We start from the raw sequence: 15,913 nt of genomic DNA, 5'->3' as shown, positions 1-15,913 counted from the left end.
GTATATGTGTTTATATATTAATATTGTTTTTATGTTATTTTTCGTAGATTTTAGATTGTCAACATAATATATTATGCCTAAGTTATTATGTAGCACTGTTGTCTAGTATTTAGTATATTTTTAGTTGTTTTATGGTTGCAAATATATGTAATGTTAGTTTATTTATTATCATGTATACTTAGAGATTGTATACATATGTATATTTTTAAAAATATATTTTTTAATTTTTATTTAATTTTATGCACTCTAAAAAAATATATTATTAAAATAATAATAAAACAGACATAAAGCTATTACTTCTTAATTGGCTAAAAAAGTACAATATAAAATTATTTTTTATATTTTATAAAATAAAAATTATGTCAAGTGATTGACATGACATCTTGTTCATGACAATACCTAAATTAATAATATATATTATTCTGTTATTTTTTTTTATATATATATAAATTTAACCTTTTTTTTGTGTCTAAAGATAAATTTAATTTTTTTTGTCAAAGGTAATTTCTAGCATAGTTATCAATTTTATTTTAATAATAATAGGATATGTTTTTCACGTGGCAGCCTTTACAACATTGTAGTTGCAGACCCACTTACGTAAATGAGTTTGAATGTTGTTCCCCAGTTGAGTGTGCCTTTCACGCGCTCTCTTTGTCAATTTTTTTGTGTAATCTTATTTCTTTACAGTATTTTTGTAAATACCAAACTTTAAAAATAATATTTTTGTAATTATTAGATAGTATAAATGTTTATTTTTTCTAGGAGTAGTATAAATGTGTATTTTAGGTAATTTTAGCTTAAAATAGAAGAAATCCCAAAATTATATTTATAAGAAAAATGACTTATAATAAGAAGTTGCTCATATCTCTTTATTATATTACATATATATTATTTATATACAACTTAATAATAGGATGGTATATTAATATAGAGTTTTCATAATATTAATTAATATAATGCATATTAATATAAATGCATAGTTCTATATTTATACTTTGTATACATATAATGACTTAATAACTAATAGAGTGGTGTTTAAATATGAGCTTTTCATATTCTTAAGAATGCAACCAATTTTAATGTACATTCTTCTTTTTGTTATTGTTTCTTTTATAATTATTAAAAAATTAAAAAACCTAGAAATTAGAAACAATAGAAAGAAATAGTAGTTGCCATGTCAATCACTTTTATATTTACAATTTATATGAATATATAGATATATAAGATATAAATATAAATAAATAAAAGATATAAATTAATATTTATTTCTTATTATTATAATTATATGAGTAATAATGTGCATAGATTTTATATTCGAGTTTTATTACATATTATTTTGTTTTAATAATTGAAATATATATAAGCAAATAACATATATAAAATATTCTATAAAAAAATATTCAAACAACTGTTATATATTTTAATAATTATTTAAGTATTATATATGTAATTAATATATATAAATATTAAAACCAAAACTTATTATATAATAAATCACTTAGTATACTCTATTATACCTATTATCAATATATTAATTAAAAATACTACATATTTTTTATTTTAATTTATATTGTATTATAATCTCATTTTTCTTTTGGTAAGCAAGAATGATCATATCAAATAATATTAATTAATAATAATAGATAATAAAACTAAAATAGTTAGTATTATTATAAAATTCGGTTATTTTTGCATCTTTTAATTAGGTAGGTTAACTTTATTTTTTTAATTATTTAATTTTTCTCTTTTAATTAATTAATTATTATTTAATAAATCTTAAAAATTAGAATAATATGAGATTAAAATTTAAAATAACCACAAACTAAATAAATTAGAAAGTAATAAGAAGATCATGCCACAGAAGTATATCAAATAAACTTTCATTCTATATGAGGAGCTTATAACATTTTCCAGTAAGAAATTTGTTCATCATTTACCTGATAAACATCATTAACATGTATGACAAATGTGCTATTTAAGAAAATAGAAAACTCATGAGGCTTTCAAAGATACTTCAGGATTGGTGCTAGTTCTCCTTAATTAGCATAGCAAAAACTTCTTTACATGAATGCTTGTTGATTGACATAACCTACTAACCTACACGTTAAATTGATACAAATGTAAGTACATATGATAATATATAAACATGTATATATATAAATAAATATATTTAAACCCTTAAAATATTACATATAATTGCCTAACAAAGATTAGAGGAGAAACAATACATAGTAGAGCACAAATCAAAATATATATTGCATAAAAGAGGACATATATATCTACATATATAGTGATAAAATGCAATAAATAAAAGAGTTATGAAGAAGTTGAAAGGTTGTAAAATTATGAATAAGTTGAAAGGTTGTAGTTAAATATTTATTATCACTAATTACATTAAAATAAGTTGAAAGGTTGTAATTGAATATTTATTATCACTAATTATAATAAGTTTTTATGAATACAAAATTAGGGACCGGATTTCGTCCCGTTACTGTACGGACACGGATTTCAATCCGTGATGTACTGTAACCGTTTGATGGGTAGTTAATTTGATCCAACGGTTGGGGTTCATGTAGGGGTTCATGTAGGGGTAATTAGGTATGAAAAAATGGCTACCGGTTACTTTTTTTGAAATTTAAATTTATTAAAAATGGAAAAGTGAAAAGTGACATCCATCCATCAATCAAGTCTAATCAACCGTCGTACTCCTCCACTCCTCCACTTCTTCACTTTCATTTTCTTTTATTGTTCTATTTGTCATTCATTTTTCCATTTTCATCTCTGCTAGGGCAAAGTTCTTCCTCTTCCATTTTCTTTTCATTTTCCATTTTGTTTTTCCATTTTCTATTTTCGTTTGAGGTAGTAAAACCCGTATTGTACATTGTGGTGACTGTGGTGTACATTACTCGAAGTGCCATTGTTGGAGTTGTTAGAGGGAGGTGTCGACGGTGAGTTATACATTACTCCGTTCTACTTTACATACATTTTCTTATTGACAGAAAAAAAAATATTTTTGAAGGGAATGTGGTGTTTTTCCATTTTCGTGTACTTAATAGTTTCATTTTGTCTCAGGTGTGGAGGGTGAGGTGGTGAAGGGAGTTTGCATATCTTTGTGGAGGTATTTCTTTTTCTCCCTCTCTCTCTATCTCTCTGTCTCTGGTTCTGTGTTTAAGGGAGTTTGCATTTCTTTCTCTGTCTCCCCCCGTGCATGTGTTGTGGTTCTTAGTGTGGAATGTACTGTGTGTTATGAGTTTTTTGTTTTAGTTATTTATGAATATGTGATTTGGTATTTTGATTGAGTACAATGCAATAAAGAGTTGCATTGTTTAAATTGAATTAGTTGCATTGTACTATAATTTAAGGGTTTTGATTTGGGTATTTTGATGTATGTATTTTTGGAATGTGTTAGTTGATTTGGTTGGATTTTAAATATTTGGGGATTGGATAAATGGAGATTTTTTGAGCAATATGACAAAACTCATTTCAATTTAAAAATCTGAACCCAATAAAATAAAAATAGTTGTATTGTTATTATTATTATGGCCTTATGTATAGGTATTTGAGAAAAAAATGTTATCTTTTTCAGTTATGTGTACGGTGAAGACTAAAGATATAAATGTATCATATGTTTTTGAGCAACACCCCAAAAATATAATTCACAAGTTCTATAATATTAGGTTGGATATTGTTTTAGTGATCTTATCATTATGTAACTGATTTTGCTTTCTTTCTTGTTTTTGGGATAAAATATGAAACATCAAGTATTTTTAAGTATGGTACCAATTTTAGAGGCACTAAACTTATTGGTAATGAGCATAATGTCATACAATTTAAATATCATAATAGAAATAGGAGATATTATCAAACCAAACAAGTTGTGTATTGAATTAAAAACTTAACACAGATAAATTAGGAGTACTATTAAAAATTCGGATAAGAATAATTTAAAAAAATATATGTTTTAAATTTTGTAAAGATATTTGTACTATAGAAAATAAAATTTTCGTACATTTTTGAGACCTTATGAAATTAAAACCCTTTCGAAATTTTTTCACTTATGCAGATAGAATTCATCTTATAAAATAGTATCAAAAGAAAGCTATTTTGTAAAGTAATATAGAAGTGGACAAGGTTTAGAAGTCCCATTTTGCAACCCCATCAAAGCTTAATGTTCATACTTGAGGAAGTGTAATAAGACATTAGTAAGTACTCTAGTTAGCAAGTAAAACATTAGTTGCATTCTCCTTTGAAGAATTATGGAGTTTTTGACTATGTTAGGTATAGGGAAAAAATGTGGAAGGGATAGAAAATAAGTTTAAAAAATTGTGGTAGATCCTTATTATTTATTCTTCTCAGTGTATATTTTCATGTTCCTTCTGCATCTACACTGAGATGCCTACAATAAAATCTTAATATAATTGTTTCTATATTTTATATTACATATGTTGGCATCATTGTATGTTAAAAGTGAATACTGTATAACTGACTTTGCTGGGATGGTATTGTAATAGTAAATTATCTTAGGAAAATATGATAACTTGGAAGCAAAGGGAGACTATTTTGCAACAAGATGAGTGATTTTTAATGTTATTATTACTTGTTTATTTTATTAATTGTTTGTGAACTGCTGTACTTTGCGGTTTTTTTGTTCCAATCAGTAACTGGAGTTGTTGGTTTGGTACAACCCACTCGATTTTGGGAAATTGACATTGCTTTTAATTGAATTTTAATCTTATTTGAATTTTCCTTTTGGGAAATTAGAATTATAACAAAACTAACAATTTACAGAATCCATTATTTAGGCATATTGGTACATTGTACTTAACAGTTTCCATGTAATACATATTATGAAATTATGTTATATGGGAAGAGATGCTTACCTGTTATTGTACACATATAGAAAATTAAGTGTCGGGATGTCATGAATACACTGAAATGTTAGACAATTGCATGAATTATTCAAAGTCTTTGTCTTCCAATATTTTAGTGTTTTGAATGTTTGTTAATTTAAGTTATTTTGTCTTGTGTAATAGGTTTATAAAATGGTATTTAAACGGAAGAGGGGGGCTGCTGCAGACAAAAAGGATGCAGCAGAGATAAAGAAGAAGGATCCGAAGGAAGCTTGGGCGAAGTACTAGTGAGTTATTTGTGGCAGTTATTTTAGTGGTAATATTTTTTGGTTTTGAAAATAATATTTATAATTCCATTCCTTTATTTAATTGATGCAGCCAAGCCAATTTCTATGCTTATGCTGATGCACACAAAGAGAAACCTAAAGCAGATGTGAGTGACTTGGACTGTGTTATGGATCTTTTATTTTTTATCTTTGATTTAGCGTACTTTTGTTAATAATCGAGTCTTAATATTGCAGGTGCTTCGTAGTTTTAAGGAGCAATTCAAGCTTCTTAGCGATGAAGAGATTGACAATTGGGATGCATACGAAGTCGAGGCTTCCCCCTCCAAGGTTGGTGGTAAAAGGAAAGGGAAGAAGGTGAAGGAGACATTATCTGCTGAGCCAGGGATTGACAACAACGAAGGTGTGGGGGACGTTCAAGTTTCTGGTTGTTGCTCATTCGAGCGTTTGGGGAGAATAGTCCCACTGCTCAACGAGGCTCAAAAAGAAATGGTGAGAAATGCCGGTTTCTCAACATTTTTAAGGGAGGATGCCCCGTACATAGACGCTAAGATAGTTAGTTGGCTGATCGATCACGTGGATCCAACCACTTCTCGGCTGGAGATATTTGGAAGAACAATCCAACTATCCTCCAAGCTGTTTGAGGATGTCATGGGAATCCGGGATGGCGGAGAACCCGTGGCAACCGAAAGTGAGCGTGACCTGGTTGAGTTTGACGTCCTCTTCAAGGCCAAGGACTATAGGTATTCCCTGACTTTGCTGGAGAATGAGCTCAGGGAAACCAATGACGGTGACTACCTCGTTTCTCATTAAGTTTCTCCTTGTCCGTATTGAACCGTGTTGCGTCGCCGAAGAATGGTACCGAGGTCAGCACTAGCTACATGCATTCTTTAGTTGACATAAGGTCAATTAAGAAGAAGAATTGGGCGACTGCCGGATATCGATATCTAATGAGCTCTCTACACCGGTACAAGACGAAGAACACCAAAAATGTCTCCGGTTGCACGATATTTTTACAGGTAAGTTTTCGAATTATTGTGATGGTAGTAATTTTATTCTCTCGTGTACTGGTGTGGTAATATATGTATGCACTTTTGTTTGGTGGCAGCTTGTATATTTGACGCACGTAGACTGGACTGCTACTCACGTGGACCGAACTGTGGCTCCAATTGACTTTTGGACCACAAAACACTGCAAGTCAGTGTACAAGTGGATTCGAGACCAGGGTGGTCACACAAGTGGAAAGGTACATTTAGTACTTCAATTTTCTAATGCGTTAGAATTTTATTTGAGAGATATGCTAACTAGTTTTTTTGGTGTACTAAGCAGGTGAAGTTGACTAACACGTATGTGTTACTGCCAAGTTTTGAATCCGCATTGAGCTTGGGCAACCCACAAATGACGCAATATACAAAGCCGTGTGTGAGTTGAAAGATGAGGTCTTCGGCTTGATTTGAAGGTGAGCGGCGCAAAAGAGTACATTGCGAAGGTACTCTCCACTTACCTTGGGAAGGGGACTATGAAAGAAGTGTTGGAGATACCTGAGACGAGCAAAGTTCAGCGCTCGCTTTCGTTCAACGGGGAGACCGAGAAGAAGGATGACGTGGGTGTCGAGGAAAAGGATGGTGAAGGGACGAAGGATCAATTGGAAGAGGATGTTGATGATGTAGAGAGTGTCCCTTCACTTAATCTATCAGAAGAGAAGGTCGTTGTTCCAACTAAGGTGGTTGTTTCTGATGATTCGTTTGAGGTTATGAACTTTTGGGGAGAAGATCTCCCCGCTATTGTAAAAGAGGAAGTTGAGCAGACAGTGAAGGATGATTTTGATGATGCTGCGTTCGAAAGATTCAAAGAATCTGGAGGGAAGGTGATTAGTCCATTCACTGTGAAGAAGGGTTACTCAAATCAACAGTACGAGTTGTTCCGTTACATTTTCTCTAGCGCCAATGATCCGAGGTAATCTCATGTGTCATGATTACTGTGTACGTAGTTGATATTAGTACATTCGTTTCGTTGTTGATTATTTGTTTGGTATTTCAGTGAAGTGTTAGCCCATTTTGGGAAGGTTGAGGTCGAGCGGAGGTATTTCAAATGCATGAAACCGGAGACTGATATATCAAACAGTGTACGTAGAAGTTGGCATTTGGGTGCTTTGAAATTTGTAGTTCATTATTTTAGTTAATGCCATTTACAAATTGTATGAATGACAACATAACAGATATTGTTTGTGTAAATGTCAGGTCATTGATTGCTTTGCTCAAATCATGAATTTTCGAGAGAAGAAGCGCAACGGCATTGGAAGTAAGAGAACTTGGTTTATGCCCACCAGAATTTCGGTATGAAATTTGATATTTAAAAGTGGACATGAATCTTTTGTATTTGTGCTGTAAACTCTGTTAAATCTATGTTTTTATTTTAAATGTAATCTATTATGTGTGCTTATTGTGCAGAGCAAGTTACTTGGAAGAACGATGACTGTGGAGAGGATGGCGAAGGAGCAAGAGTGGTCCACTCTTTATTACGATGCAGATTTGAGTTTATGTCACACTGTAATTTGCATTTTCTTGAAACTTTTGTGTTGAATCAAATGTGTGTAGTTCAATTTTCCAATGACGTTGTTTGTTTTACTTTGTCGCAGATGGTGGTACCCCTACTGGATACCGATAGTGCTCCGCACTGGTTTGCGGCGAATGTGAGCATGGTTAATACAACAGTGGAAATTAGGGACTCGTTGTCTTCTGCAATGCATAAGAGGTCACGTCGGAGCACCTGCGTAGAGATGGTATGCACGTGTGTACACGGTTTGCCGTTTTATTAGTGTAATTGCACTAATCTCAACTGTGATTGTTTTAATTTTTTTGCAGCTCCAGACTTTGGACCAATTGTTTGCGCCTGTCAAGCCAGGAGACCTGAATTTCAGCGAGTTTGTAATTATTTCTTCAAGCAAGGACTACCCACAACAACAAAATGGCCACGATTGTGGAATGTTTGTAATGAAGTACATGGAATCACTGTTCGAGGAAAATGAAATATTGGAAGAGGTAATGTAATGTTGATTTCTTTAGTTTAAGTTTTCATCCAGTTAACTAACTGTTTATATTGTGAAAATTGAGTTGTCAATCTATTTTTTGATGGATTTGTTTCTATGGATTTGGTTGTCATTGTTGGGTTTTATGCCCTAAATAAAACTCATTTCAATATAATCAGATTTACTTATTAATATAGATCAGAAATAACATTTAATGTTGCATGGTTCACATGATTTATTTCATGATTATATGTACATAATGTATAAATTCATCTGAAACCCTTTTCACATACTTGATCCTGTTTATTGTGTCGTCAACACATTGGAAAGTAAACATGACTATGTGAATAAAGTTTCCTAGATTTATCAGACACAGGGTTTTACTGATATGATAATCTACAACAGAGTTTACTTGTATTTGGAGAAATACTATGTTCTTTCCAGAACATTGGTTAAAGTAAAGCTCAGGTTGGATGCATGGAGTATGCATCGGAAGGGACCGATATTGAACTTTGACTTAGATTTATTAAACTTACCGTAATATCTATTCAAGTCAATGTCGCCTAGTTGATCCTAGATCAAATGATCTTAATCCTGATATGATTAGGCTCAATCTTGAAAGGCTATTCGTGTTCTTTGATTTGTTAGTTAAGCCTACTTTTAGGTCAGGGTGATACGTACATTTTGGGAACACGGTAGTGCAATTGAGTGGGAGCGCTAGCATAAACATGGAATCTATAGCTTCTATCTGGCGAATAGTAAGCAAAGGATGATCTCCTTCGAGCTTGACCAAACGAACATAAATGGTGGAGTACTCATTTCACATTAGCTGAAATATCATTTATACGGGGTCAAGTGTTTTAAGGAATAAATACATTGTAGGGTGTAACGGTAATTTAATCCCTTTACAGTGTAGATCATTCATATAGAGGATCATTGATCAAATTAGGATTATAACAATGGATAACTAATGATGTGTCTATATGGTGGAACATATAGAGCATTCTATATACTGAGAGTGCAATTCTAAGTTCTATGCGTGGATTCAACGAAGAATTAATAAGTTAGTGAATTTTAGTGCTAAATTCTTGATCTACTTATTGGAAGCTCGGTTATATAGACCCATGGTCCCCCCACTAGTTGAGATAATATTGCTTGTAAGACTCATGTAATTGGTTTTGACTAATCAATTATAATTCACAAATTAGACTATGTCTATTTGTGAAATTTTCACTAAGTAAGTGGCGAAATTGTAAAGAAAGAGTTAACATGGGCATATTTGTTAATTATGATACTTTGTATGGTGCAATTAATAAATATGATAAATGACAATATTATTTAATAATTATTTATAGTTATTAAATAGTTAGAATTGACATTTAAATGATTGAATTAGGAAATTGGCATTTTTGAGAAAAACAGATACAAAAGTGGTAAAATTGCAAAATTGCAAAAATCAAGGCCCAGTCCACCTAGCCTAGGGCCGGCCACTTATGTCATCTTTTTTAAATGATTTTTTCATTATTTTAATGCCATATAATTCAAATCAAGCCCTAGAGGAATGCTATAAATAGATAGTGAAGGCTTCAGGAAAATTACACTTTCTGAATCAGAAAAACCTGAGCCTCCACTCTCTTCTCTAGCCGCCACTCTCTCTCTCTTTTCTTCCTCAATATTTCGAACCTCTCTTAGTGATTAGAGTAGTGCCCACACACATCAAGTGATACCTCAATCATAGTGAGGAAGATCGTGAAGAAAGATCATCAGCAAAGGAGATTCAGCATCAAAGATTCAGAGAAAGAGATCCAGGTTCGTATATTGATAATGCTCTGCTCTGCTACAGAATGGAATCAAGGGCTAGATATCTGAACGGAAGGAGTCATATTATTCCGCTGCACCCAATGTAAGGTTTCCTAAACTTTATATGTGTTTATTTCATCGTTTTAGAAAGTTCTTATTTAGGATGTTAATAAACATACTTGTGAGTAGATCTAAGATCCTGGTAAAATAAATTCCAACAACTGGCCTCAGAGCCATGGTAATTGATTTACTTACATGTAATTTGGACTTTAAAACGATTGTTTGTATGTTCTTTGGATGGTATCATGTTGTATTGAGTGTTATTTGATGATTGATTGATGTTTGTGAAATTTTCGTGAAAAATAATTGTGATTTCGTTTCTGGAATTATTTTTATTGGATAGTATGGAAAAAATTAAGCAAGTTAGCCTTTTACAGAACTCAATTTGGATTTTATTTGAATTAGTTATGATTTTTTGAAGATTTGACAAAATCGGAAATTTGTCGATAGTTTCTCATGATCGCAGAACTGTCCGTACAGTTTCGGATTTTTTCCTTTTTCTTCAATTTTTCATACTTTTTCATGGAATTAACTTCCAATTTTTTGTATGGTTTTGTATATATACTATTACTATTCCTAATTCAATTCTAATTATCATTTTGAATTAATTTAATTTTTTTTTAAATTAATTCAAGATATTAGTGTAATTTGAATTCGAATAGAATTAGTATTTATCTTTTTGCTTAAAAATCTATCTTATTTTAAAATTTGATTATATCTTATCTTATTTTAAATTTAAAAATAAGATATTTATAATTATGTAATTTTTAAATGATATAAGATATTTTGCTAATTTTTTTTTAAATTTTGTTATTTTATTTATTTAAATTAAATTTAAAATTTGAAAAAGATATTTATTTATCTTTTCTAATTTTTTATTTAATTTTTATTTATAAAATAACATTTAAAATTTAAAAGTAGTTAGCAAATTTTTTTTTTGAAATGATATTTAGGTTGGTTGAAACCTAATTTTTCAAAAATTGTAGGTTTAATTTTAAATTTTAATTTTTTTTTTTTTTTTTTTTTAAAAAAAAAAAAAAAAAAAAATTTCGAATTTTTCAAATTTTTTTTAAAATTTTTCGAAAAATTATTTTTTTATTTAATTAATTATTTTCGAAATTAAATATTTAATTTAAAATTAAATAAATCCTACATCCAACTATCCAACTAACCTTGTTGCAGGAGTATGTGTTTTAGCTTATGTGTAAGTTTTTTAAAACCTATTATTACTTGATCGCAAATAGCCATGGTTACTTTTTGCCAGATCTAATGATCTGATGGCTCCCTTGGTCAAGTTAATAATTTGTAACAGTAAATTTTACAATCTTCTTTCATCCGTGTATGACCTGAAGAACATGATAGGACCCATCCAAAGTGTGCCTGTGTGAGCCTATGTGTTTAATTTTATTATAGATGCATATAGGTTAATGTTGCTAAATAAAATGTCATAGTCATTGATAGATTTTATTTAGGCCCATTTAGTTTTGGGCTTATTCAATTAATAATGATTGTTCTTATTAAGGTTAAATTCCTCTCTTTTGGGCCTTGTGTGAGAGTTGGGAGCCATAGAAGTGGGTACGACATACCGAACCCAAAGACTCCCCCTCACACAAACCACCCCAATTGTGAAGGCCCATTTGCCCGATTTGAATGATCGTACTAGGTTAATTAAACTAGTTTAACCTAATAAAATTGATTAGCAACATAATTAATTTCATTTATTTTGAAATTAATTTAAGAAAAATATAGTTTAAGGAATTTTATATTCTAAGCTAAACTATATGTATTTTCTTGTATTTAATTAAATATAGAATTATAACCATCTAGATTCTTTCTGGAACTTAATTTAAATTTTTCATTAAATATTCTTATTTAAGTTAATATTTAGTTATCTACAACTAACCAACTTAAATGCGAATATCTTTTGAATTTCAAATTTCAAAATTAAGTTGAGGAATTTTAGGCATTGGTTATTAAGATTCTTTAGATATTTTTTAAGTTAATATCTTTTCGAATATTAACTTAAAATGGAATATTTTCAAATTAAGTGGTTACAACTTAATTTTTGATATTTAATTAAATTTAAATTTGAAAAAATATTTAGGTTCTAGATTTTTTCTAATACGACTTAAATTAGATATTTTTTCAAATTTTGTGGAAAAGATACTTAGTCAAATAAGATATTTTCTAGATAGTTATTTCTAGACTACTTATTATTTCTAATATTAAATAGGAAAATATTATAAATTGTGAAATTAATTATTTATATAATTAATTTTGGTACAATTTATTTTAAGTATATTTTTCCTAGTATTAAACTAGAGATTAATAATTAAGCCTTCTCTACACTTAATTATTTATTTCTTGAATTTAATACATTTAATTAATTTGAAAATAAAATATCTAAGTTGATTTAATCATCATACTTAAATATTTCTTTTTCATGACATTTAATTAAAAAGAAAATTATTTTTAGTTGAAATTTAATTTTTCAACTAAATTTAAATAATTTTCAAAATATATTTATTTTTTATTTTATTAATCAATTTTCGAAATTGCATTTCTTAAATGCTAGAATTTCGAATTTTATCTTGAAAAATAGATTAAGTTGTAAATTAATTATTTATTTTAATTAATTCTTGGATCAACTTAAATCAATGATTTTTTTCATTTATTGATTAATTTAAAATAAATTAAATTAAAGTATATTATTAGAAATAGAATTAATTAGTCAAAGGAAAATCTAGATAGGTGATATTTTTGCTTGAAGTATTTTTCTAGTGTATTTAATTAAATAGAAAATTAATATTTAAGTTGATTTTCATCATCATACTTAAATATTTGTAATTTTTCTTATATATTTAATTAAATAGGAAAATTATATTTTTTGTTGTAAATTAATTTTATTAATTAATTTTGGGCCAACATTAAATTAGAATAATTTTTCCAGGATTTATTTTTTATTTTAATATGCATTTTTCGAAAATTGTATTCTTATATACTTTAATTTTTCGAAATGCAATATATATTTATAGAAAATTAAATTTGAGTTGTAAATTAATTTAAATTAATTTTGTAACAACTTAAATATTTTTTTCTAAATATTTATTGGAAATTATTACTAAGATGGAAATAATTCATGTTATTTTCATATCCATCTAAGTAAAATTTATAAATATTAAATTAAAATTTATATTTAGAATTTTTCATTCTAAATTGGAAATTTTAAATAAATAAATATATATTTAAAATAAATAGAATAAATAAAGAGAATAAAAGAAAATACAACTCTTTTTAAATAATGAGCTTTATTATCAAGAGACATTCGATCTCCATTGTGGGTTTTACACCGCGTTTGTTTTAGTGAGTAATCCTCCCTAATGGAGGAACGTTCATTAGCAATTTCGCACCGTTTAACCTCGCTTGATAAGTAGTTTGTAAGTGTTTTGTATGGTATGGATCACCCTAATGGTGGCGACCATACTTGACTTGCAAATTATGAAACAATGGTGGAAGCTCATAAGATAGAATTGCCTTGACTCTCGCCTAAACGGGACAACGCTGAATTCCAATCTTGATCGAATAAAAGGTTGCTAGAATGGTTATCATTTTAGATGAGCTGACAACTCTATTCAATGGATGATGCTTTGACTCTCGCCTAAACGGGACACTGTATCAGTTTGTTGAAAAACCTTGGAAATTATTTAGGATTGTAAGTTTTAGTATTTTCACTTGTCATTCCTACTTGCTATATGCTTATAATTTCTGAATTGTGTATGAATTTATATTGAACCATGTTATTTTCTGTTATTAAGTTGTAGTTTAATTTCGAATCTTCATTGTTGGTCTAACTTGGCTTGTTTATCTAATGAGATAAATCCCTAGTGGATTTTCACCATTAGACATACATAATAGTGTTAGATCTCGAAAGATAAATATTGTATATGCGACATCTAGCTGTTCATCAATTGATGACACCTTAGACTAGTATTTTTACGATATGAAACAAGAAGATTGTATAAATAAGATTACTTTGACTTTCGCTAATCGAAGCATCGTTGGATTCTTATTTTAAACGAAATTATCCTAATTCCTCTTAGCTTATTCATTTCGAATTAGCTTTAAAAACATATCATTGGACGAATGGTCTATAAATCATTTCTTGTCATTTTATATGACGCATATGATTATAATCCCGAAATTCTATTCCCAATTGATATAAATCCTCAATCTTAGAAATTTCCTACTTGTATGGGCAAATCTGACTTAGAGTTTGTATTAGTAGTGGTGGTCCAAGAAAGAATTACTCATTAAATTTGGTTGAATTTAAGTCTTTGACTTTAATTTTAGATTCCAAATAGAAATTTTCTTAAATTTCTAATTCCAGAATACAATACAGTTACACTTTCTCAAGTGTTTAATATCCATCTTTTATTAATGGATTAAAGCTGTATGGAATGTGAGTTAGGTATTCTGTGACCAGGATCCACTTGAAGTATTCTAAGAACTCTTTGATGTAACTAAACCTATGTCATCATAGACACTACCACATTTTCTTAATCTATGGCATTTGTATCTTGTTCATAGTGGATTTGACAAGATCAATCTCTGCAAAGAGTTAATATGCCTATATCCACTGAAAGTAGTTCATCTCATTCGAAGATGAATGTACATTCAGGGGTGGATATGAGTTTTTCGTTGTATTCTTAAAACGATAACTCTAGATTATACCTTATGCAAAGAAATTTGAAATGTTTGAAAAATTTCATTAATTTCTAGCAATGGTTAAACACCATTAAGGTAAGTGGTTAAAGATCTTGCGAACTGATAGGGGTGGAGAAATAGTTAGTAGATATGCAGTTCAAAGATCATTAAATTGATTTTTGAATTATATCCAAACTTACCTCCCCAGAAATTTCGAGTTGCATGTTGATGATTAGTTACTAGTCGTTGCCTAAATCCTTCTATGGTAATACAATTTCAGAATGATGTAATGGTTGGGTACTTAGTGTAAACCATTACTAGATTCATGGATGACCTAATCAAAATCTTAAGAAAAGCTAGAACTGTTAACCATGGTTTCTTAGCTATTCTAAGTGATTAGGGGTGGACCATCCCATTGTCAATAGATAAGAAAGTGTTTGTTCAAACAAATACTACTTTTCTAAGAAAATGACTAAGTCTGAAAAACAAGTAGCAAATAAAGGAGATATTTAATTCTTGATTCCAAAAGTGTTCTATCATCTTATATGACATATGATGATCCCACTGCCTCTGTTGTCTTGTCACAACCAAAGAGGTTAATACCATTTAGTTTTCTTCGACATAATTCGCGGTACCTTGTCGTAGTGGGAGAGTTTCTAGGAACTCACCTTCTTCTGAACTCGGGAGACACTAGTGATTAAAATCCATTGTGAGTTTAAACAAGTAATGGATTGTCAAGATAAGAAACTAAGAAGAAAGCCTATAGAACTATGGTTTAATCCATTCACATGGAATAACCTAAAGTTTTCTATTACAAGGACATAAAAGGAAATTTTCGTTTATAAGTCTATTCAATGGACTTAACAAAACTTCCTGTTCCTAGTATTACAGGTTTGAGTTTATCTAAACCTATGGCTTGTGGTATACCTGGTAATTACTTACTCTAATGCAAGCAACTTACTTTAGTAAAATGCTGAAGCATTTTCTTTCTAATGGCAATCTATAGAAGCTTCACAACTTCTTAGGTATAGATTTTATTTATCTAAGGAAAAGTCTTAACTATTCCAGAAAAGATAAAGCCATGAAAGAATTTCTTATATCAACAGTGAGAGGTCTTAGATATGCTTTTGTATGCCTTAGACCAGACATCTGCTGTTGAGTGGGAGTAATGAGTAGGTATCAGATTA

General features: G+C 29.5%; 2 protein-coding genes across 4 annotated transcripts; both read left to right on the top strand.

The window, feature by feature from the left end:
- Positions 1-5,987: 5,987 nt before the first annotated feature.
- On the top strand, positions 5,988-6,565 carry LOC133034069 (uncharacterized). The gene is made up of 3 exons (XM_061109097.1): positions 5,988-6,153; positions 6,243-6,380; positions 6,464-6,565. The coding sequence occupies exons 1-3, from the start codon at positions 6,016-6,018 to the stop codon at positions 6,563-6,565; spliced, it is 378 nt and encodes a 125-aa protein (XP_060965080.1). The 5' UTR covers positions 5,988-6,015.
- Positions 6,566-6,629: 64 nt separating this feature from the next.
- LOC133039899 (uncharacterized) lies at positions 6,630-8,284 on the top strand. 3 transcript variants are annotated; one of them, XR_009688849.1, is made up of 3 exons: positions 6,630-7,090; positions 7,175-7,916; positions 7,999-8,284. XR_009688849.1 is itself a non-coding variant. In XM_061118999.1 (3 exons), exons 1-3 carry the CDS (start codon positions 7,606-7,608, stop codon positions 8,182-8,184), a joined length of 408 nt encoding a protein of 135 aa, XP_060974982.1. In that variant the 5' UTR covers positions 6,630-7,605; the 3' UTR covers positions 8,185-8,284. The 3 variants fall into 3 exon arrangements, 2 of the variants coding, with proteins under 2 accessions (XP_060974982.1, XP_060974978.1); XM_061118999.1 differs by having other exon boundaries at positions 6,630-7,683; positions 7,773-7,916; XM_061118995.1 differs by having other exon boundaries at positions 7,175-8,284.
- Positions 8,285-15,913: the final 7,629 nt, after the last annotated feature.

The sequence above is a fragment of the Cannabis sativa genome, chromosome 1, assembly GCF_029168945.1.
Source record: "Cannabis sativa cultivar Pink pepper isolate KNU-18-1 chromosome 1, ASM2916894v1, whole genome shotgun sequence".
In the NCBI taxonomy this organism is placed as follows: Eukaryota; Viridiplantae; Streptophyta; class Magnoliopsida; order Rosales; family Cannabaceae; genus Cannabis; species Cannabis sativa.
This window is presented reverse-complemented; position numbering and strand designations above follow the sequence as displayed.

Coding starts and splice junctions, on each gene's coding strand:
- LOC133034069 (XM_061109097.1), top strand. CDS start 6,016: ATGCATTCTTTAGTTGACATAAGGTCAATTAAGAAGAAGAATTGGGCG. Junction 6,154..6,242: donor GTTGCACGATATTTTTACAG/GTAAGTTTTCGA, acceptor GTTTGGTGGCAG/CTTGTATATTTGACGCACGT. Junction 6,381..6,463: donor GTGGTCACACAAGTGGAAAG/GTACATTTAGTA, acceptor TGTACTAAGCAG/GTGAAGTTGACTAACACGTA.
- LOC133039899 (XM_061118995.1), top strand. CDS start 6,654: ATGAAAGAAGTGTTGGAGATACCTGAGACGAGCAAAGTTCAGCGCTCG. Junction 7,091..7,174: donor TCTAGCGCCAATGATCCGAG/GTAATCTCATGT, acceptor TTGGTATTTCAG/TGAAGTGTTAGCCCATTTTG.